The sequence below is a fragment of the Capricornis sumatraensis genome, chromosome 2 (genome assembly GCF_032405125.1).
Source record: "Capricornis sumatraensis isolate serow.1 chromosome 2, serow.2, whole genome shotgun sequence".
Taxonomy (NCBI): Eukaryota; Metazoa; Chordata; class Mammalia; order Artiodactyla; family Bovidae; genus Capricornis; species Capricornis sumatraensis.
Window position 1 is genome coordinate 167,117,790 of NC_091070.1, and position 24,907 is coordinate 167,142,696.

Sequence of the window (24,907 nt, forward strand, 5' to 3'; positions counted from 1 at the left end):
AGAAATTTAGTATGTCTGGAACAAACATGGCAGATTAACGAAGAATCAAGAAATGAAAAGAGAAAATACTAGGGCAAGATTGTAAAGAAATTTGTTTTAAAATTGTAGTGTTTGCGGTTGTGAACTCATGCAGTGGGGAGGTCCCACACCCAACAGAGGCATCTAGCCCCCTGTGTATAAGGAAGGACATTTTCCTTTGCTGTACTTGCTTGAGCAGTTTTATTGTCTGTACATGTGAGCTGTGTGAGATAGATGTGAAAAGTTAAATGAATGCAATTTCCTGCCCATGTATACAGATCGCCATCTGTACAATGAACTGTATGTATGAAAGCAAATGTACTTATTTATAAATGGGTAACACTTGGGAAAAAAAATAAATAAAATTGTAGTGTTTGGATTTTTGCTTTAATGGAAGTAGAAAAATTTTAAGCAAAGTAGCAACATAATCAAATTCACATTTTCTTTTAAAGAACAGTTCAGTTCAGTTGCTCAGTCGTGTCCAATTCTTTTCGACCCCATGCAGCACGCCAGGCCTCCTGTCCATCACCAACTCCCAGAGTTCACACCAACTCATGTCCATCGCATCGGTGATGCCATCCAACCATCTCATCCTCTGTCGTCCCATCTTCTCCCACCTTCAATCTTTCGCAGCAACAGGGTCTTTTCAAATGAGTCAGCTCTATTCATCAGGTGGCCAAAGTACTGGAGTTTCAGCTTCAGCATCAGTCCTTCCAATGAACACGCAGGACTGATTTGCTTAGGATGGACTGGGTGGATCTCCTTGAAGTCTAAGGGACTCTCAAGAGTCTTCTCCAACACCACAGTTCAAAAGCATCAATTCTTTGGTGCTCAGCTTTCTTTACAGTCCAACTTTCACATCCATACATGACTAATGGAAAAACCATTGCTGACAAAGTAACATGCTGTCTAGGTTGGTCATAAGTTTCCTGCCAAGGAGTAAGTTTCTTTTAATTTCATGGCTGCAGTCATCATCTGCAGTGATTCTGGAGCCCCCAAAAATAAAGTCTGCCACTGTTTCCCCTGTTTCCCCATCTATCTGCCATGAAGTGATGGGACTCGATGCCATGATCTTAGTTTTTAGAATGTTGAGTTTTAAGCCAACTTTTTCACTCTCCTCTTTACTTTCATCAAGAGGCTCTTTAGTTCTTCTTCCCTGCCATAGGGGTGTTGTCATCTGCATATCTGGGGTTATTGATATTTCTCCTGGCAATCTTGATTCCAGCTTGTGCTTCATCCAGCCCAACATTTCACATGACGTACTCTGCATATAAGTTAAATAAGCAGGGTGACAATATACAGCCTTGACGTACTCCTTTTCCTATTTGGAACCAGTCTGCTGTTCCATGTCCAGTTCTAACTGTTGCTTCCTGACCTGCATACAGGTTTCTCAAGAGGCAGGTCAGGTGGTCTGGTATGCCCATCTCTTTCAGAATTTTCCAGTTTATTGTGATCCACACAGTCAAAGGCTTTGGCATAATCAATAAGACAGGAATAGATGTTTTGCTGAAATTCTCTTGCTCTTTTGATGATCCAGCAGATGTTGGCAATTTGATCTCTGGTTCCTCTGCCTTTTCCAAATCCAGCTTGAACATCTGGAAGTTCACGGTTCATGTACTGTTGAAGCCTAGCTTGGAGAATTTTGAGTATTACTTTACTAGTGTGTAAGATGAGTGCACTCCCTGAGTGAACTCCCAGAGTTGGTGATGGACAGGGAGGCCTGGCGTGCTGCGATTCATGGGGTCGCAAAGAGTCGGACACGACTGAGCGACTGAACTGAACTGAACTGAACTGAAGATGAGTGCAACTGTGCAATAGTTCGAGCATTCTTTGGCATTGCCTTTCTTTGGGATTGGAATGAAAACTGACCTTTTCCAGTCCTGTGGCCACTGCTGAGTTTTAGAAATTTGCAGGCATATTGAGTGCAGCACTTTCACAGCGTCATCTTTTAGGCTTTGAAATAGCTCAACGGGAATTCCATCACCTCCACTAGCTTTGTTCATAGTGATGCTTCCTAAGGCCCACTTAACTTCACATTCCAGGATGTCTGGCTCTAGGTGAGTGATCACATCATCATGATTATCTGGGTCGTGAAGATCTTTTTTGTACAGTTCTTCTGTGCATTCTTGCCACCTCTTAATATCTTCTGCTTCTGTTAGGTCCCTACCATTTCTGTCCTTTATTGAGCCCATCTTTGCATGAAATGTTTCCTTGGTATCTCTAATTTTCTTGAAGCGATCTCTAGTCTTTCCCATTCTATTGTTTTCCTCTACTTCTTTGCACTGATCACTGAAGAAGGCTTTCTTATCCCTCCTCGCTATTCTTTGGAACTCTGCATTCAGATGGGTATATCTTTCCTTTTCTCCTTTGCTTTTTGCTTCTCTTCTTTTCACAGCTATTTGTAAGGCCTCCTCAGGCAGCCATTTTGCTTTTTTGCATTTCCTTTTCTTGGGGATGGTCTTGATCCCTGTCTCCTGTGCAATGTCATGAACCTCTGTCCATTGTTTCATCAGGAGAATTCTCCTGGCTTTATGGGCTTCCCTGGTGGCTTAGACTGTAAAGAGTCTGCCTGCAGTGTGGGAGACCTGGGTTCAATTCCTGGGTCAGGAAGATCTCCTGGAGAAGGAAATGGCAACCCACTCCAGTATTCTTGCCTGGAAAATCCCATGGATGGAGGATCCTGGCAGGCTACAGTCCAGGGGTTGCAATGAGTTGGACACAACTGAGTGACTTCACTTTCTTTCTTTCTTTCTTTCCTGGCTTTATAGGAAAGAATAGATTATAGGCAACAAAGCAAATTAATTAGGAGTTGGCCTGAGGCAAGGGCTAACAGTGACCTGCATTATAGTAGTAACAGTAGGAAGTGCTGGGAAAGATTGAAGTCAAAAGGAGAAGAGGGTGGCAGAGGATGAGATGGTTAGATAGCATCACTGACTCAATGGACATGAATCTAAGCAAACTCTGGGAGATGGTGAAGGGTAGGGAAGGCTGGTGTGCTACAGTCCAGAGTCTCAATGAGTCATACATAACATAGCAACTAAACAACAGTGGGAAATGGGGGAATTTTAATAGTGATATACAGGAAATGAAATTTAGTGAGTGATTGGATATGAGGCACAAATGAGAGGTGAACTGCTTAAGGTTCTCAGGTCTGATTTAAGCATCTGTGTGTATAATGATGTTTTTCTGGAACTCTATTGCTTTTTCCATGATCCAGCGAATGTTGGCAATTTGATCTCTGGTTCCTCTGCCTTTTCTAAAACCAGCTTGAACATCTGGGAGTTCACAGTTCACGTATCGCTGAAGCCTGGCTTAGAGAATTTTGAGCATTACTTTACTAGCGTGTGCTGCTGTTTCTGCTGCTAAGTCGCTTCAGTCGTGTCTGACTCTGTGTGACCCCATAGATGGCAGCCCACCAGGCTCCCCTGTCCCTGGGATTCTCCAGGCAAGAACACGAGTGGGTTGCCATTTCCTTCTCCAATGCATGAAAGTGAAAAGTAAAAGTGAAGTCACTCAGTCGTGTCCGACTCTTAGCGACCCCATGGACTGCAGCCTACCAGGCTCCTCGGTCCATGGGATTTTGCAGGCAAGAGTACTGGATTGGGGTGCCATTGCCTTCTCTGCTAGCGTGTGAGATGAGTGCAATTGTGTGGTAGTTTGAGCATTCTTTGGCATTGCCTTTCTTTGGGATTGGAATGAGGCAAAAAAAACACTTGGAATATGTGTCTGAAGCTCACCCAGACATAGGAAGAAAACCAGGTCATGATATGACTGAAGCGAATGAAAATGTTTCAAGAAGGTTGTGCAGCATTCACATGTCAATGTACTTAAAAATAGAGTTTGTCAGATAATTGTATATTTACAAACATTAAAATGGTATAAGAAGTATAATTTTATAGCAGAGTTAAGTTGGGTAGCAATATCCAGAGTAATGATAAGCATTTTGGAGAGTTAAATAATTGTGATTAAATGGCTTTGGTCATTTAATGTATCCTGATGGGATGGAACTTGGAAAGAAAGGAGGGAAGGAAAGAAGGAGTGAGGAAGGGAAGGAGGAAATCCGGCTAGGGAGAAGAGAATGGAGACAATGGAAGGGAAGGTGGGGGTAGGAAACCCCCTCCCTCCTAGCTTAGATACTTAGTTCTAGAAAACACACCTTCTCAGAGAAGGAAGATAATATATACTAGGCAGAGCAATTTAACCTTTTCAACATGATACTGAAGCAAACATTGTTAACTGATGGTATTATGCCATAGGAGACTTTTAAAAACTTATATGCTGTCCCTACTTTTGGCACAACTTCCAGAAATAATAGGGTATTCCCCACAGTTGAATGCTTTCCCCTAACATACTCTAAAAAGCTGAATCCCAATGGCCACCTGTATTCACATTCTGTCTTACCATGCTTCTCCTTGCCTCAGCAAATGCCTTCTTTTCTTCCTCTATTCTTCTTCTGGCATCTTCTTCTGCTTTCCTTTTTTCATCTTCTCTCCTTTGTCTTTCTATTTCTTCAAAACTGAGCTTGAGTTTACCAGGGCGGTACCCTTTAAAAATGTTTTCTGTGTCTTGGTTTTCCTCCTCTTCATTTACCTAACCAACAAACAACTCATTATTAAGAACTGAGATTCATCAAAGACAGGAATGAATTATCAATCAAAAGGCACAGACTCAGTCACCTCACATAGGGGACCAAAATCTCCTGCCTTTATATGATTCAAAAAATATGAATCTAATATTTCATCTACTATTCTAATTAATATTAGATTAATATTCTAATTCTAGAATAATCTAATATTCAAAAATATGAATCTAATATGATTCAAAAAATCTAAGCTGGAAAAATTAGGGGTTATTTAAAAGTGTGTGTTGTACTTTCATTGAGGTTCAAGTATACACACACAGTCTCTTAGATAATAAAGTCATTCTGTAATTTTCATGGATTTTTTTTTTTACTATGAACTGTGGTAATTAAATGGGTAAAATATCTGGAGCTATTTTATATACAATTCAAATTTAATGATTTTATAATTAAAACTACTGAACCGATAATACAAATTAATTAGATACTCATTGAAATTTATGATTTAATTAATTAATGATATTACTATGTCTTTTCATGAAATTGACCACCAGTGATATCTAAAATGTGTAGATATCCAACTATAACTGCCCAAAAGTAACAATATTTTCAAACAAAATATCTAGAAAATTAAAATTTTGGAGGTACAGTCCTTAGAACATCATTATTTAAAGTTGATCAAGAAAGTCTGAAAGCTTAAAAAATTATATATGTTCCATTCTTCAGTTCTTGCAATGAGATTTGGAATCAGTGTTTTCTTATTTCAGTTTTATTTTTTGTTGGTAAATCTGTTACTATAAGAGCAGTTAATGATTTTAAAGTGCTATTGGGAGTTCCCTGGTGGTCCAGTGGTTAGGATTCTACACTTCCATTGCAGGGTGCACAGGTTCAATCCTGGTCAAGGAACTAAGATCCTGCAAGCTCCACTTCATGGTCAAAAAAATAAAAATTAGAAAATAAAAATAAATAAAAAATAATGCACTTCTTATATGCTAGATGCTAATTGCTTTCTGTGTTAACTCATTTAATGATTTAAGAAGTAGGCCCAATTATTTTCACCATTTTACAAATGAGGAAAGATATAGAGAGGTTAAATAACTTGTCCATGGATACACATTTAATAAATGTTAGATATACGAATCCAGGCAGTCCAGCTCCAAAGTCCATGTTCTTAACCACTTAGATTGTATACATTTATACACACGTATATGTTCACTCTGTGTATGTGTGTGTGTGTGTGTGTGTGTGTGTGTGTACACACATTGACACTAAGTGTATACTTATGATTAGACTTGAAAGTGTGCTGCACCATGCTATTAAACACACTGCAGGCTGAACTAACAAAGAGCTGAATAATTATTCTGCTGAATAAATATTTTGTATGTTTGCAACAAATTTATAAAAATTTGGAGAATATTAGATAAAATATCCCAAAATGAAAACTAGAACATAATATAGATGCATATTATATATGGAATATATATACAGTTTCAAAATCAGACCCTTCTACATAGAAGATCTCCTTAAATTTACAACAATGAACCTTTCCAAATCCAGCTACCTCCCTTAATATTGAATGCTTTACAGATAACATTTTTATAATATTATACATATAATTTATATAATTTGCAATATACATTATATATAATTATGTGTTTTATAATTATGTATTATAATCCACATATATAAATGTTACATATACATCAGTTTGTTTTACCATTTGCCGCCTTGCTTCTTCAAAAGCACGCCTCTCTTCTTCTAAACGTTTTCTTGCTTCCTCCTCAGCTTGCTTCCTTCGGTTTTCTTGTCTTTGTCTTTCCAATTCTTCAAAAGTCAGTTTCAGTTTTCCAGAAGAAAGTGATTCTTTTTTTGCCTCACTTTCTGGTTCATCATCCTAAGAAAACATAATGAAAATCTACCCGTTAATCATAAAAGGATATGATTTGACTCAACTTAACTTTTTATTTGTTCTTAAAAAAAAATTACCATGACCAATGAAAGACACTTTGCTTCCTTGAGAGATCGGCGTTGTTCTTCACATCTTATTCTTTTATCTTCTTCATACTTGACCCTTTCCTTCTCTTCTCGTTCTTTTTCTATATCTTCAAAATTCTTTTTTATCTTTCCAGATGTTTTGTGTGATTTGACAGGTACCACTGTTACAAGCAGTGACTCATCTCCTTCCTAATTTATAAAATAGGTGATTAGCATATTTCTTCCAAATTAAAATTTAGATTCCATGGGACATTACTTACATCATTGGTGGATTTCATTACATTGCTATCAATGCTATGAAGAATAAAAATAGTTTTTACAGATTTCTATTAAATAGGTCTTTCTCTGAATTCATTGTACATTATGAATTAATCTTACTGAAATCCATTGCTGACAAGGTTCAAGAAGCATCCTTTTTCCTAGAAGATGGTGTTAATACAGTGTTCAGATAAAACCATGTGACATTATCTGAATTTCGCTATCATGCACTCATCCCGCAAAAGGTAATATGCATGTGAGCACACTCTCAATCAATTTGATGGTGGATAGATTCAGTGTAAACACACAAGAAAGCTTTCTGCATTTGGCTTTTCTCTCCATGTAAGTTTTTAAATACTTAATAAAACCAACATTTAGCGAGGAAAAAAAAAACAACAGTATTTCCAAGTGATCTAGAAAACATTTATATTATAGACAAAACTTTGGCATTTGGTCCTATTCACATATTCTTAAACTTGTTTTTGAAATTCATTTTAATTAGTTCTTTTACATCATCTATTACTGCCTCCAAACTTTTTTCAAAAACTAAGAATTATAATTTGTAACACATGCCCCTGAAGTAAAACTGCTTCCAATTTATTTGTCTGTACTTCTAGGCACACGATCAAATTGATTGATCTATAACTTTGTATGTTAGATTAGAAGAGACCTAAAACTGTTGTGGTTGTTGAACATTCCTTCATGGTAACAGATACTGTACTCTCTGCTAGTATGTAATAACCAAAACAAACTTTCAGGAACTCTGAGGAAAGAAGACAAATGATGAAAAGAAAACTGCGTTTTTCAACATTAGCTTTCAACAGTCTCAACTATTAGTAACAGTTCAAGAAATATATAGTCTTGGCAGAGTATTTCAAACTCAGACTTGTGCCTCCACTTGAACCATGAGAGCAAAAACATACTTTTCTCCAAAAACACTAAGCTATAGTGTTTGAAAGTGCAAAAGTATGACATTGCTTTGCAAAATATTTTTGTCCTTTTTCTTGTTGCTATATTCATAATAAAACTCTTTTAATTTTTTAATTGAAAGATTATTTGTGAACCAGATAATTTTAGGTGAATGTTTCATTAAAGGAAATGTCCATTTACCTCTGGTGCTGATTCAGTTTCCGTATTGTTTATGTCCTCAATCTATTGAATAAGAATTTCATATCATTACATTACATCAGATTTCTGCGTTTTGCTTTAAACATATAACTGAAAAGTAATTTAGTTGTGATTTATGGTAAATTTTCAAAATTTAGAATTTTGGAAGTATTTTTGTGTTGCTCCAAGTTAGCCAATTATGTCCTTTACCTTCTATTATTTTTTGCATTTTGATATCAATATCTTGGGAACAGTATATTAAGAAAAAATTAAAATAAATCCTACCTTTGTAATTCTGGAATTTGAATAACGGACCAAGTTCTTACAACATGGCTGTGAGCTTACAACCAACAGTTGTTAAATAAACAAGCAATTTAAACTGAAGTACAGAAGCATTTCTCCATTCTCTGACACAATGAAAGGAAAACCTACCATTAGCAACCATCATAACTATACTTTATAATATGGCCAAAATATAACTGACACAATAATAAAGTGCAGTGAAAGGTATAGGCTTTCACATGTCTAGTTTAGGAGGAAAAACAATCATAACTGTTTATTGTATATTTTGACCAGATCTATATATAGGAAAGGCCCTCATTCCAAAGAAGGGAGCTCCATTTTGGCCAATAAGGTTAGCAGGCTAATATACATAACAGAGTGAGAAATGACAGAAACATGATTTAAATAGCACAGTGTTTGAAGTCTCAGAAAAAAGAAACATAAACAATGGGAAAATGAAGAACTTAGAAAGTAAAAATTCAAATTATTTATTGTTTTAATTTGATTTCTAACACCAGTGAAAGAATCTGGAAGTAGTCTGTTCCTCACTCAGGCTAAGGGAATTCAGCTGTACCTTGCTCATACTAGGCTGGTTTAATCCCTGTTCTCTCATCATCCCTCTTTTCTACAGTCTCCGTCAAGGGAGAAATTACTCATGTTATTAAGATATCAAATTTCTTGAAAAATAAATTATTCTGAACAAATTGTTTTTTAAAAATAAATCTATTGTATATTTTAATAATTTATTTTAAATAGTTCAGAATAATTTGCTTTGTTATGGAATTATCTATTATACTGATTTTCTGTGTAAATGATGAAACTTTTATTGAATGATAAATGATACTATGAAAAATTTTAGTAGATCTATAATAAAATAAATATAAAATTATTTCCCTTCAAAAGAGTGATAATAATTACTCTACAATTTGTGTTAATCTCAATAAAAAGTTCTAGGAGGTATGGTGAGAAGTGAGAAATTGAGAGCATAGGGAAAAAAATTTAAATTTTTTAACCCCAGATTTCTTTTTCTTGGTGCTACCACCTTTTCAGATTTTTATTAGCTTGCAGTAGATAATAAACTATTGTGTTGGCCAAAAACTTCATTTGGGTTTTTCTGTAAGCTGGCTCTAGTAGCATTTAGTTGCCTTTAACTTCATTTGAAACAATTCTGTTAGATTGTATTGTGACAGTTGTCATATCTGCGTGCATTTAAAAAAAACTTACCAAAATTGGTGAATTTCGTGCAGCCATTTTAATATTGAAGGTGGAATTAAAAAAATGCTTTATTATTTTGAGAAAGGTAAAAACACAACTGAAATGCACAAAAGTCTTGTGCAGTGCATGGAGAAGGTGCTGACTGATGGAACATGTCAAAAGTGGTTGTCAAAGTTTTGTGCTGGAGATTTCTTGCTGGATGATACTCCATGGTTAGGTAGACCAGTTAAAGACATTAACTGAGAACAATCAATCTTATACCACAAGTGAGATATTTGACATATTCAAAATATCCAAATCAAGCACTGAAAATAATTTATACCAGCTTGGTTATGTTAATTGCTTTGATGTTTGGGTTCCACATAAACAACAACAAAATTTTCTTGATTATATTTCCGAATGTGATTCTCTACTTAAACATAATGAAAATGCTCCATTTTAAAAACAGATTTTGACAAGCAAAGAAAAATGGATACTGTACAATAATGTGGAATGGAAGAGATTCATGGGGCAAGCAAAATGAACCACCACCAACCACACCAAAGGCCAGGCTTCCTTCCAAAGAAGGTGATGTTGTATATATTGTGGGACTGGAAGAGAGTCCTCTATCATAAGCTCCTTCTGGAAAACCAAAGAATTAATTCCAATAAGTACTGCTCCCAGTTAAACCAACTGAAAGTAGCACTCCATGAAAACCATCTGGAATTAATCAACAGAAAATGCATAATCTTCCATCAAGATAACACAAGACTCCATGTTTTTTTGATGACCAGGCAAAAACTGTTACAGCTTGGCTAGGAAGTTCTGATTCATCCACCATATTCACCAGCTGTTGCACCTTCAGATTTCCATTTATTTTGGTTTTTAAAAAGTTATCTTAATGGAAAAAACTTCAGTTCCCTGAAAGACTGTAAAAGGTACCTGGAATAGTTGTTTGATCAAAAAGATATAAAGTTTTGGGAAGATGGAATTATGAAATTGCCTGAGAAATGTAGTGGAATGAAATAGTGAATAGGTTGTTCAATAAAGTTCTTGGTGAAAATGAAAAATGTGTCTTTTCTTTATACTTTGAAACTGAAGGAACTTTTTGGCCAACCCAGTATATTTGGAGGAGTTTTCCTTTGTTTGGTTTTTTGTTTGTTTGTTTGTTTTTGCTTTCTTCTTTGCTCATTTTAAACCATTATCAAAACAACAAAAGATAGAATTTTTTTTCATTGGGTTTCAACAAATAAGGAAAAAGATGAATTTGCCTAAGCATTCATGGTCTCAGTATATTCACAGAGAACTGAAACATTCAGTTCGATTATAGTGCTAGTTTTCAGAAGCTACCAAGGAAGAGTTGCTTCCCAACTCTTTCTTTTGATTCATGGGGAAAAAAACTCCTTTTGCTCCTTCCCAAATCAATTTCCTTGCTCCCTTTTCTCTTTAACAGCTCAGTCTCCCACCAATAACATCTCTTTTTCTACTTTCATAGATGTTAACCTTGTCCATCAAAATACCCTAGAAGATAACTAGGCTATACCAAATTAAGATCTCCCCCAAATTTTATTGGTGTTTGATTCCAACATGCTATATACAAAATATTTCTATTTTTAATTCATCATCATAAGAAGGGGACAGCAGAGGATGAGATAGTTGGATGGCATCACCAACTCAATGGACATGAGTTTGAGCAAGCTCCAGGAGATGATGAAGGACAGGGAAGCCTGGTGTGCTGCAGTCCATGGGGTTGCAAGGAGCTGGACATGACTGAACAACAAAAATAATCTAGAATCTCATAACTGGTAATTATTTCAAACATTACTCAGCTACTTGTCTGACTCAAAAATCCTATCCATAGTAAAGGACTTGTACAAGATGATTTTTCATTAAGACTCTTCTTAACTACCTATATCATGCTTTACTTCTTATATTCAAAGATAGATTAAATTTTATTAGATTTGAGTGGAAAATGTACTTAATTAGGTTTTAAAATTAGATTTCCCATATTTACAAAATGAAATTACTATTAATAGTTTATATTGCTCTACCTACATATTCTCAAATAATTCAATAGGCTAAAATTTTTATTAACCAAGATTCTCTTGCCATACAATATCTATGATTACTAAAATGGTTCTTTATCATGATTAGCTTTTTTCCATTTCTTTCTGAGTACCCTATGTCTTCATCAGATTCAAATTCACCTCTTCAACACATACATAGTTCTCTGTGAAACCACTGCCTGCATATTCAGTTCATGGGGTTGTAGTGGGTCTCAAAGTCTAGTGTGTAATCAGTGCTTCTTGGAAAAGAACACAAGATTTAAAAGAAGTAGACTAACCTCACGTGTATACTCATTATTTCCTGCCAAGCACCATATATTTTAATTATACATTTTACTATAATTTTATTACCTTCTTTTACAATTTGTATTATAAATATAATTACACATAGTGATATGTTTTATATTTATAACATATAACCTAAAATGTTCATTTTTAAATAATTGTGCTCCCTTTTGAAATTTCATTTCAAAATGAATCCTAATCTTTGATGACTGGAGGTGGCAGAGGTAAAGTATACCATTCTCTCTTTACACAAAGAGATACAAAGTGATAAAACATAGAAAATCCCAATTCTTTTCTATAATTTCATCTGGCATATATCATTATTTGCCACCATACAAATGGCTACTTGGGCCATAAAAGTGGTTATCCGCAAAGTCAGAGTAAATAAATTTCCTTGACATGCAAATATGGCATATGCTTTGCCTTCTTTGTCATTTTTCTGTTTGTTTTTGGGGTTTTTGTTTGTTTGTTTGGGCATGCTGTGCAGCTTGTAGGATCTTAGTTCCTTGACCAAGGATTGAACCTGGACTCCCAGCAGAGAAAGTGCTGAGTCCTAATCACTGGACTGCCAGGGAAGTCCCTGTCACTTTTTTCAGAAAAGTTGTAGGAACTGAAAGAAGCATAGACACTTAAAGCAAAGGCAAAAAGGAGCCAAGTACAACCTCACAATAAAAATGGTTATGAAAGAGACAATATACTGCGAACATTATGTTAGGATAATTGTTAAAATGTTGATAAGAGAAGGGAAAACTAAAATGGTTTCATGATATTTTATTTATATGTACTACTATTTAGATGAAATATTCATTTATAGCCCACTTACTTTATACCAGGCACTGTCCTAAATGCTTCCATTTATTAACTCATATAGTCTTAATAAAACTCTGAGAGATAAACACCATTATTGTACTAGTTTAGTTTCACTAAAATCAGTATATTAGTCATCTCTTTTGATGGTACAATGTAGACAAGGTTAAAGCACATAAGAAATATAACTGTCTTCTGGTGTTTTTTTCAACTCTGTGACTACAGATCATTTATAATATAAAACAAATATCAATATATTAGAGAAATTTTTGTGAACTGATCAGTTCCTTACTTAATAAAATGTTCATTTTGACTATCAGAATTTCAAGTTTCTACGTCATTACAATCATTAATCATTTTGAGAGATTAACTTTTTCTGGAACTTAGATCAGATTCTTGAGTATTTTAAAATCTTTACCAGCCTCTTAGTTCTCATCTTTCGAGCAGAAAATATATGGGAATTTTAAGTTCATTAAGAGATTCTATAAAATCATAGTAATAATGTCTTCTAGTTTGTTCTTCATGGCTATGGGCATCAGGAATGGCTACGTAAAGGACATGACTGTCACACGTATCTCCCCTCTCCTACTACCATCCCCAACTTGCTAATAATACCATGATTGAATAAAATGTGACTTAATTTTGTTACATGTTACAAATAATTGAGTAGGAAGATATTCTAATTAAGCCTTAGTGCTTGATAATAACCAGCAAGTATTTTTGATCGCTATTAAAAGATCAGCATTTTGTTACATCTGGATAATTTATGTGTGAATTTGCCTTATATTTTTGTAAAATTTTCTAATGTGTCAAGAAAAATACGGAATGTGGACAGAATAAGACAGTATATAACAAAAGTCATCTCGGTACTCAACCTTGAAATAGACACATTCTGCCCTTATCCTTCTAGGCATTCGATATTAATATTATGCTTAAGACCTTACTTTCATGCTAGCTACTATTTAATAGGTTTATGTTATCATGAAACACTTTGATTAGGCAACATACTGGTTAGTTTTACTCTGTACAATTAGTTTCTGAAGCAAATACTGACTTAATATCTATTGTATACCTGCTCGGCCCTTCTTGCTAATTCACGTTGTATCTTCCTCTTCTCTAAAAGATCCTGCTCAATTCGGCGTTTTCGTTCCTCCTCCGTCCTCTTCCTTTGTTCCTCTTGTCTTTGTTTCTCCATTTCAGCAAATTTACCTTTAACAGTTCCTAAGAAAATATGAAACAAGTTTGACATTTTGTTTTGTTTCTTTGTTTGCAGTTTTATTTACAGTTTACCCCTCAAGTGGCTTACCTGTTAGCTTTGGGACATAAGCCTTTTCTACTTTAGAAGATACCTCTTCTTCATCATCAGAAGCAAGCATTTCTTTAATCTAGATGGGTAAATAAATTAATATGAACATGTCCAAACTTCAGACTAAATCATATTATATGCAGAGTTTGAAATTAGCTTATAAATGCAGAAAATATTTTAAATACAGTTAATATGAAATGTGGTTAATGTGAATAATAAATAAAATGTAAATTTAAATGATGAAAATGAATATTTGCACAAGAATAAAATAAAAATAAAATAAAATAACCTCCTGCTTTCTCCTGTTCCATTCTCTCTCTCTAATATATTGTTCTTTTCTTCTTTGCTTTTCGTCTCTAGATCTCCTTTGATTTCTTTCTTCCCTTGCTCTCTGCATGGCTTCAAACTTATCCTTTACATCACCCTTGCCAAGTTTTGGCACATAGGTTTTTGGTATAGGTTTAGATGAAGAAAGCAGAATCTTCATTAGAAGAAAATAAAGAGAAGAAAGTTAAAAAAAATAAGAAAGGAAGAAATTAGGTAAAGATAGATCAGAATAAGCAATATAAGAAATATTTATCAAAACAGAATATAGAAAGGAGTTTGAAACCTTTATTTGTATAAGAATCAGATTAGATACCTTCTAAAATCTAAGTATGAAAGATGATATTACAGAAAATATGAGAGCAAAAATGTTAATAATATATTGCAAGGAAGTCCCATATTGTATGTGTTCCACTGAAGCTGAACGCTGGAAAAATATAAACTTTGAAGACTGGATTCCAATTCAAAACAACCTGTATTCTACTGACCTATTTCATTACTAAAGATTCAGATTTTACATTACTTCCTTTAAAGATACCCAGTCTAATTTTAATAAGTTAGATAAGTTGAAAACATAGCAAAAAGCTTAAGCCTAATTTACATATTAATTTTCTTGCTTGTTTCTGTATCTAATATGTGGAAAATTGAAGAGCCTTTGCTTCTCATTTGTGGTGGAGGTGAGCCATGGTCTTTGTGCACAAGCAGTGATTTTTGTTGTTACTACTGCTATGCTGCCCATCTAGAACTTCTTTAAGCCAACACTGAAAATACATGAGAATGCTGTATCATTCCAAGTAGGATGTGCTCTAAGGGGAAAATTCCCAAATGACAAACAAGCTTTCCAAAGAAGGAGGAATCTGTTAAAAGACTGGAGAAACGGGTTTCTCCATTTTGAAACCAGAAAAGCAAATTATTTTCATCTTTTTGAAAATTATGCTGATCTCTGAAAGAAGTTTCAGTAAATAAAACTTCATCACCTCAGAACACCAAACTCCTTCTCCTAGTGATAATGGCAAATTGATTAATCTGTGGCATACACAGCCTCTATTTTATTTTCTACTTATGGTGTCATTGATTTCTCATAAGAGTATATGTCAATTCTGGGTTTTTTTAATACTGAAAAAACAACTTCTAAGATTTGTCAGTATATTATGTTAAAATTTACTCAAGATGCTAGCCATCACATCCACTTTATCATCACACACAAAATTTTATAATCATGCTTCCTAGATAAGAATCCAAATGAAAATACTGAGACCAGCCTGTGAATTTTATCTCTTCTTATGTCTTACATCTTGACAGTATGTTACTATGAATTTCTGTGGATGACCTTTCCACCAGTTGCCCTTCCAGCAGTTGTGCAGTCAAAGCTATGATTCCCCCATTTTTTAACTTGTAAGTTAAAAAGCTTACCTCAGCCTTTTGGGAAATATCATTCATGTTTGCTCTATGTGGTCTTGGGGTGATTATGAAGCTTTGTAATTTTTTGCACCTGAAAAAAAATATTAGTATTGAGTAAGAATTTTTGATGACTTAATTTTAATGTGCTATATAAATATTTTTATAAAGAGAAATAGCACATTTATTACCCATTAAAAAATAATGACATAATCTAAGCACATAATTAATTATAGTAACTCTCAGTTCTTTCCCCAAGATTTAGGGTATAGAAGGTATAAGGTGCATGGTGTTAAAAAAATCTTTGTAAGTTAATAACCCAAAATAGTTTAGTGAATGTATCGAGTTCCTGTGCAAAGAATTTATATTGTTACTGGATGTGTATTATTCTATAATTATCAACGAGGTCAAGGTGGTTGATCACGTTATTTGGATCTTCTATGTCTTTACTAAAAAAAATTTGTTTTGGTCTAGTTCTTAACCTATATGGAATTGTCTATTCCTTTAATTCTGTCATTTTTATTTCATGTAATTTCAAACTTTTAACAATGCATATGCATGTGTGTGTGTGTACATATGCCATTCCCCTTTTCTGCCTACTTCTGTATTGATTGAATATCTTTTATTTTAATTTGTCTATCAGCTTTAAATTTTTAATTTTTAAAAAATTTGAAGGTATAACAGACATACAGTAGGCTATATTTTTTGAAAGTGCACAGTTCAATAAGTTCTGACATATGTATATATCCAGGACACTATCAGCACAATCAAGATATATATAGGGATTCCCCGGTGGTCCAGTGGTTAGAACTCAATACTCTCACTGTCGTGGCCTGTGTTCAATCACTGGTTAGGAAACTGAGTTCCCTAACTTCTCAGTTAGGAAACTGAGAAGCCACACAGCACAGCCAAAAAAAAAGAAAGAAAGAAACTGAATATATACTTACACCCAAAAGTATCTCAGATCTCCTTAACCTCCCTTTTCTTTCAGCTGTTCCCACCTCCATTCCTAGGCAGATACTACTTTCTGTCATTTGTACATTAGTTTAAGTTTTCTATGAAAGGAATCATACAAGTATGTACTCTACTGTTCAGCTTCTTTCACCATGCATAATTATTTTGAGATTCATCCATGTCATTGCATATATCAAAAGTTCATTTCTTTTTATTACTGAATAATATTCCATTGTATGAATATACCAGAGTTAACCACTGTTAATCATTCATCTGCGGATGGACATTTAAGTTGTTTCCAATTACTATTACAAATAAAGCTGGTATGAATATTTACGTACAAGTCTGTGTGTGGACATACGCTTTTTTATTTCTCTTGGGTAAATAAATGAAGTATAATGGCTAGGCCTTATGGTAAATGTATGTTCAACTTTTTAAAGAACTGCCAAACTGTTTTCTAAATGCCTGTACTATTTTATCTTCCCATCAATATGAGAGCTATACTTCCTCTGCATCTTTGTCAACACTTGGTATAGTCTTCTTAATTTCAGACATTCTAAGTGTATGCAGTGACATCATATTATGGTATTAATTAACATTCCCTGATACCTAATGATATTGAACATCTTTTCATATATCTCTTTTCTATCTGTAAATATTCTTTTATGAAAGTGTCTATTTAAATCTTTTGCCCATTTTATTGTTGTTCAGTTGCTAAGTCAGGTCTGACTCTTTGCAATCCCATGGACTGCAGCACGCCAAGCTTCCTCATCCTTCACTTTGAGAGTTTGCTTAAACTCATGTCCATTGAGTCGGTGATGCCATCCAACCATCTCATCCTCTGTTTCCCACCTTTCCTCTTGCCCTCAATCTTTGTCTGCATCAGAGTCTTTTCCAATCAGTTGGTTCTTTTCATCAGGTGGCCTAAGTATTTCTGTGTCTGTGAGATAATTATATTTTCTTAATCTTCATTATGGTGAACTATATTAATTTGCTTTCAAATGTTAAATAGACTTTATATTCCCAGGATAAAATTCATCATGCATTATCCTTTAACATACTGATAATTTGATTAAAAACTTTTGAGAAGTTTTGCATCCATGTTTATAGAGCATATTGGTCTGCAGATTTTTTTTTCTTATAATGTCTGTTTTTGTTAACAGAGTAATACTGCTCTCATAGAATGAGTTGAGAAGTATTTCCTTTTCTTTAATTTTCCCTAAGAAATTTCCTCCATTTCTTTATGTTTCATGCAGAATTGGTATTAGTTTTTCCTTAAATATTTGCTGGAACTTCCTAGTGAAGCCATCTGGGGCTAAAGTTTTCTTTTGTGGCAGGAGAAAATATGATAGGAGGGAGGTGGACATGATTCCATGTAATTATTAACAAGTTCTTAACTTTGGTCATTTAGTAGATCTGTGAGTGCTTACTATATTATTAATAATAATTGCCCAATAAAAGTAGGTCATGCATGAATGAGAGTGTCATTAACCAAGGTTTGAGCAATCTATGGGCCTGAGATAAAAATAACAAACAGCTCTAGTTCTGTTCTCTTACCTGAGCCATTCTATTATATCTAGAGTTACCTATTAGATATTTCTTCCTGTATAACTAACAAAACCTAGTCTTCATTGTCATAGCTTCTCAAGTTTTAGAGTTATTTATGGTTCATTCTTCTTCTATATCTCCTAATTTTAACAGATTATCACAATTTGTTAATATTACTTTCAAATTTGTTCTTATATGTTAATTACTTCACTATTTTCACTGCTCCAGTATTAATACAGCCTTCATCACCTCACAGTTTGATTACTACAATTTGATAATCAGACCTAAATCTAAATTCCAACTCTGTTGCTTCCTAGTTAGGATTAGGTAACATATGTTATCTCAAGAATAATGCCTTACATTATTAGGTATCAATAATTTTGATTGATTTCATTACTCATGATCTCCCTTACCCTTTTCAGCAAAAACGAATTCCCTGCCAGTGAGCATATATTAACATGTTATTTGTGCAATTTAAAATAGTAATACAAAAGGGCATAATGAAAATTTGTGCAATCTCATGAGATTATAAGGACTGATCATTTTAGCTGAATTAATTGATCAGCGGGAAGTCTTTTTATCCTGGTGAAATTAAATAAAATTGTGTGGCTTGTTGATACTGTCAGTAGTAATCCTGGAGAACAAATGGATCAGTTAACCCTTGTCACCTAGTTAAAAAAGAAATCAAATTAAATTTTGACCTCTTTATAGATTCAGAATAAAATATTGATTTTTTAAATTTAGTATGAACAAAACCACTTAAAATAGTTTTTTAAAGTGTCATTTCAATATTCTGAGCTCTCATTTTGAAAGTCTGTGAAAATTTGAATAGTACTAATGTTAACATTATTGCTTAAAATATGGGCAAACTATCCTTTGCTGACAGTTTACTCTGTTCTGAGCTTTGAGGATAAAAAAATTGTAGCAAAATAAGTTTATTAGCTTTTGTTTTTTAAGGTGTAAATTACAAACCAGTAGGACCCATATATCTTTCATAGTTTTTGGCTGAACAAAAAAAAAATTCAAAATCAAGCAGATAAATATTTGTAGGATTTATAGATAATTTTTAAAAGACATTACACTGCCTGGTAGAAACAATAGCAGGATTTCATTGCTAACTCTGTTGTCTTTCTGTGCTAAACCAGGGTTAAAGGTATAAATTTGACCACATTTGGTTTATTAGTTATACAGGAAAAAATTCTGTTCCACAGTCATTGACTGCATTATATTCTCTCACTGGTACTACTGTACTATCTCACCAGCACTGTCTCACTAGTACATCCTTTTATCACAATATGAATAATTTATGATGATAATAATCCAAGCTAATAGTTATTGAGCCTTTACTGTGTGCCAGGTAATATACCAGCTGGTTAACAATCATTATTTCATTTATTTTCCACAATAATCCTTTGAAGTGAATACTATTATCAAACCCTATCTCAAAAAACTTTCCAAACTCAGTCATTAAAAATTTCTTAAAATATTAATATGAGAAAAATGTCTTGGAGTTTCTCTAGCAGGATTTGAAGTCTTATGGAAATTGTTACAGAAAATGAGACTTAGAAAAGTCAAGTAACTTGCCAAAGACCACACAAATAATGAGTGGTGGACAAAGGGGACAGAGACTGGCAGTGTGACTACTGAGTCTGCACTCTTACCCATTGTATTATGCTGATGCCAAGAAAGCAGCACAACTGCTTTGTGTGATGGGGACGAGGGGAATACCAACCAGCTTATAAGCTTTGACTTACTTGTGTAATCAACAGAGCCTTTAATCCAATTATTTGAGAACCACAATTCCAGCAGTAGAAATATGTCAGAAGCTGAAAAGACATGATTAATGGTATTCTCTACATTTAATGAATTTGTAATCTTTAGCTGGCAAATAATAGCAGAATACGGTGCTGGATAAATTGAGAAACAGGTATTTTGCCCTATGAGAGCATCTCAGAGTTTTTATTTAAGTAGCTTATTTCCTTTTAAAGTGATACAGGCTAACAGTTATTCTCTTGACGTTAAGCAGAACACAGACTGAGGTTGCGAAATTATTCACAGGTACTGAATGAAATGCTGCTATCTCAGCTGGTTGCGGTTTAGAATTCATTTAGTAAACTCATTCATGTGGGATGAAGTCAGGGGCCGTTTGGGCTCTGATTTTTAAAGTGCCCAAGTCAGCAACATGCAAGCATGACTGCTGCAACTAATGACAATGAAGAATCCAGAAACAATACTCACATGTATGTTATTCTCTTGATTAAGGAACACATGGATATATTCTATCATTCTGCTAAATTGCCAAAAGTACAAAAGGCTTCTACATTTTTATCTAACAGAACATTATTTAACAGTGCACTCCAAATTCCCTTTTATTTGTTTAGTGATTTAGAATTTTGATTTTATGAAAACTTTTTAGTTTTTTAATGCCGTGGTTGCTTAGTTGTAAAGTAGTGTCCAACTCTTTGTGACACCATGGACTGTAGCCCGCCAGGATCCTCTGTCCATGTGATTTCCAAGGCAAGAATACTGGAGTGGGTTGCCATTTCCTTCTCCAGGGGCTCCTCCTGACCCAGAGGTCGAACCCACATCTCCTACACTGGCAGGCACTGGCAGTTGGACTCTACCGCTGAACCACCGGGCTGCAGCCAGGTCTTAGTTGCAGTACACAGAATCTTTTATTTGTGTTGCAGCATGCAGGTTCTTTAGTTAAGGCATACAGGATCTAGTTCTTTGATCAGGGATCAGACTCAGGACCCTTGCAGTGGGAATGTGGAGTCTTACCCACTGGACCACCAGGGAAGTCCTATGAAAACTTTTTAAAGTATTAATTGACTCCAAAAAAATCATGACAAGGACTCTATGAAGCATTTAAAAATTAGCTGAATGTCACACATTTTAGTGAATCTCAACACTAAACCATAAATCCATCAAGGAAATCCCTGCGAAAGGGAGTCGCAGACACTGAACTTTAGTCAAGGAATGGAGCCATAGTGCTCTCTAACTTGCAGCTGAAAATGTTTCAGTTTCCGTAAATCCTCTTCTTTCTCTCTCTCCATCCTCACTCTACAAGCCTGAAATACTCATGCCCTTCCTACCAGACAGACACAGTCACCTTCGTGCATGCTAAGTCACTTCAGTCCTGTCTGACTCTTCGTGACCCCATGTATGTAGCCCACCAGGCTCCTCTGCCCATAGGATTCTCCAGGCAAGAATAGTGGAGTGGCTTGCCATTTCCTTCTCCAGGGGATCTTTCCCACCCAGGGATCAAACCCAAGTCTCATTATGTTTCCTGCACTGGCAGGCGGATTCTTTCCCACTAGTGCCACCTGGGAAGTAGCCTTCAACCCTGACAAAACTATCTCCTTTCCTGTCAGCCAACTAGGGACCGTGCTGTGGACTAAGTTGCTCAATATGTGAATGATCGTAATTATCTGCAGTAGAATGTGTATTATGAAATTAAAATTTAAAAACAAATAACATGTACAGTTTCAATCTTGTCATAACATTTCATAAGCTTTCTCATACAAAAGCTTACAGATTTGTGTGTTTTTTAAATTGGACAAAAGTTTCATACAAATATAATATGAAATCTTTCAAAATTTTCTCCTAGAACTTTTGATGCTTAAGGACCTTGGTAGAATTCAGAATTATAAATATATCCTAATGATTATATCTCACTTAATTGTTGATTTTTCAAATACATGGCAACAAAGATGATGGAATAGTCCAGTGGCTAGGACTCAGCACTTTTACTGCCAGGGGCCCAAGTTTGATCTCTGGTTGGGGAACTAACATTACATAAGCTGTGCAGTGCGTGTGGCCAGAAAAGCAAAAACAAAAGACAACGATGGTGGAAGAAATACTGAAATTAGAGCCTGAAAACTTCGATGAGGTCATTTATTAGATGTATGGTCTTGGGAAAGCCAGCTAAATTCTGTGAACTTCCATTTTACATGTAAATTAGGCATAATAATGTTTTTCTTTTTATGAAGTGAAGTGAAAGTCACTCAGTCGTGTCTGACTCTTTTTGACCCCATGGACTATACAGTCCGTGGAATTCTCCAGGCCAGAATACTGGAGTAGGTAGCCTTTCCCTTCTCCAGGGGATCTTCCCAGCCCAGGGATCAAACCCAGGTCTCCTGCATTGCAGGCAGATTCTTTACCAGCTGAGCCATAAGGAAAGCCCAAGATTACCAGAGTGGGTAGCCTATCCCTTCTCCAGCGGATCTTCCCAACCCAGGAATTGAACCTAAGTCTCCTGCATTGCAGGTGGGTTCTTTACCAACTGAGCTATCAGGGAAGCCCTTTTCTCTTTATGCGTGCATGCTAAGTCGCTTCAGTCATGTCTGATTCTTTGCAACACTGTGGACTGTAGCCCACCAGGCTCCTCCGTCCATATGGATTCTCCAGGCAAGAACACTGGAGTCTGTTGCCTGGCTCTCCTCCAGGGGATCTTTCCAACCCAGGGATCCGACCTCATCTCTTACATCTCCTACAATGGCATTCAGGTTCCTTCCCACTAGCAAATAAAATGTACAGCTTCTACCTTCTGAACTTCACTGCTGCATCTGACACTCTGTCACTTCTTTATTCTGAAATCCTTCTCACTTGGCTCATGATACCATTTCTCTCCCTGTTCCTTCATGTCTCTAACCACTCCTTCTCTTTTGAGGGTTTCTTTGCCTCTCTACACTTCCTCAGTGTTGTTTGCCCCCATGTTTCAGCCTTTGCCCTTTTCTTCTCTCTCTACACTTTTATTTCAATGAGTTAATACACTTTGGTAGTTTACCTCTCTGGTGTCATCTTTCTCCATTCTTCCCTCCCACTCTATCACATGTCCTGAAATACTGGCCCACCTGAGCCTTTACACAGCTAGCTCCCTCAGCCTGATATTCTACTCATCCTCTTAGCTAACTCCTACTAATCCTTTAGTTCTGAAACTGTCACTTTTCTCCAGGAGGTCTTTCTTGAATCATGAGACTGGGTTAGGTGGTTCTCTAGTGTGTGTTACAATAGCACTCCCATGCTCACCCTAATTACGGCATTCGCCACAATATAAGGGCTTCCCAGGTGGCGCTAGTAGTACCGAACATGGCTGCCCATGCAGGAGACGGAAGAAATGTGGGTTCAATCCCTGGGTCAAGAAGATTCCCTGGAAGAGGAAATGGCATCCCACTCCAGTAGTCTTGCTGGGACAGCCCCACGGACAGAGGAGAGAGGAGGCTACAGTCCACAGAGTTGCAAAGTCAGACAGGACGTGAGCATTCTGGGCAGTGATAGAGGATGAGATGGTTGGGTGGCATCACTGACTCAATGGCTTGAGTTTAAGCAAATTCTGGGAGACGGTGAAGGACAGGGAAGCATGGTGGGCTGCAGTCTGTGGGATCGTAAAGAGCTGGACACGACTTAGCAATTGAACAAACACAACAACCAGGCACTTTCTTGACCACCTCCTCTACCAGAAAGTAAGGTCTTTGAGAGTACAGACTGTATTTTATATACCATTGTATCCACAGTATTTAGCATATGCTGATATATAGAAGACTTATATAATAATTATTTACTGAATAAGTAAATCCTGCCAACTTACAGAGGAAGCACTTTATATGCTGAGATATAATGTGTGACTCTCATTATGGTTAACATTATGTGGGACTACAATATAAATAGAACACACCATTCATTACACAAGTATTTATTAAGCAACTCTTACGTGCCAGGCACTCTGCCAGGTGTTGAGAAATGCAGCACTGAACAGACAGACACTCTCCCTATTCTCATGTTATTAACAGTCTCCTGGCCAAAACTCTGAACAAAAGCCTTGGCACAGGATTTTTAATGGTCCAGCCCACTATGCTATCTGTAGTCTCAGGTAAGATTCTAACATCAACCATACCTGATACAGAATTGCAGACAGCAGACACCATACCCCAACCTTCCCACGAGATGCCTGAGGTCAGTGACTTCCATTCTCAGTCCACATTTTGCTCTTCTCTTACTTCCACCTGGGCCTTCATCTGTACATTTGGTAAACTTTATGTTCCTTTTATACAATACAGAGGACTGATTCCTTTCTAGTGCCTAGCTCCATGCCTGCTAATTAATAAACTATAATTTAAAATAAATCCCCAAAGCCATCATGAAAAGGTTTTCAATATCCATGTAATAACCATCAAAATGAAGAACTCCAGAAGATCCCATTCCTTTGACTCAATTTTTAATTCCCTTAATAAACTGTCTATGCAGCTAAGTCACTTCAGTCGTGTCTGACTCTGTGCGACCCCATAGACGGCAGCCTACCAGGCTCCCCTGTCCCTGGGATTCTCTGGAGTGGGTTGCCATTTCCTTCTCCAGTGCATGAAAGTGAAAAGTGAAAGTGAAGTCACTCAGTCATGTCCGACTCTTCATGACCCCATGGACTGCAGCCTACCAGGCTCCTCTGCCCATGGGATTTTCCAGGCAAGAGTACTGGAGTGGGGTGCCATTGCCTTCTCCGAAACTGTCTATACTACATTTTAAAATTTGCTATTGAATATTTCCAAAAGATTTTCAAATTAATCTTTTAGAAACATATTCTCAAATTCCAAATATCCATGCAATCTTTGATCATTTTATCATCTCCCACTTTCATGCTTTCTACATATATTATTAGTTAACATACAGATGAGTTTCACCTACTTGTCTGTAAACTTATGTGAAATTTGCTGCTATATTTGTTGCTTTATAGCACAGAGTTCCCAGGCCCTCCTTCAACTTCACATAATAATCCTTACTAGAAATATTCAT

At 35.7% G+C, this 24,907-nt stretch overlaps 1 protein-coding gene across 4 annotated transcripts in view; it reads right to left on the reverse strand.

The window, feature by feature from the left end:
• The window catches only part of NEXN (nexilin F-actin binding protein), a 53,323-nt gene that overhangs the window by 16,228 nt on the left and 12,188 nt on the right, over positions 1 to 24,907 (reverse strand). For 2 of the 4 annotated variants that reach the window (XM_068966053.1, XM_068966054.1), the window contains exons 2-8: positions 15,635 to 15,713; positions 13,898 to 13,976; positions 13,664 to 13,812; positions 7,961 to 8,002; positions 6,584 to 6,781; positions 6,315 to 6,491; positions 4,420 to 4,608 (exon numbers count right to left, since the gene is read on the reverse strand). In XM_068966053.1, the coding sequence (XP_068822154.1) occupies positions 4,420 to 4,608; positions 6,315 to 6,491; positions 6,584 to 6,781; positions 7,961 to 8,002; positions 13,664 to 13,812; positions 13,898 to 13,976; positions 15,635 to 15,661 (861 nt within the window). In that variant the 5' untranslated portion in view covers positions 15,662 to 15,713. Of the gene's footprint in view, positions 1 to 4,419; positions 4,609 to 6,314; positions 6,492 to 6,583; positions 6,782 to 7,960; positions 8,003 to 13,663; positions 13,813 to 13,897; positions 13,977 to 14,186; positions 14,379 to 15,634; positions 15,714 to 24,907 lie in introns of all 4 variants that reach the window. The other 2 variants (XM_068966052.1, XM_068966055.1) reach the window with 2 other exon arrangements.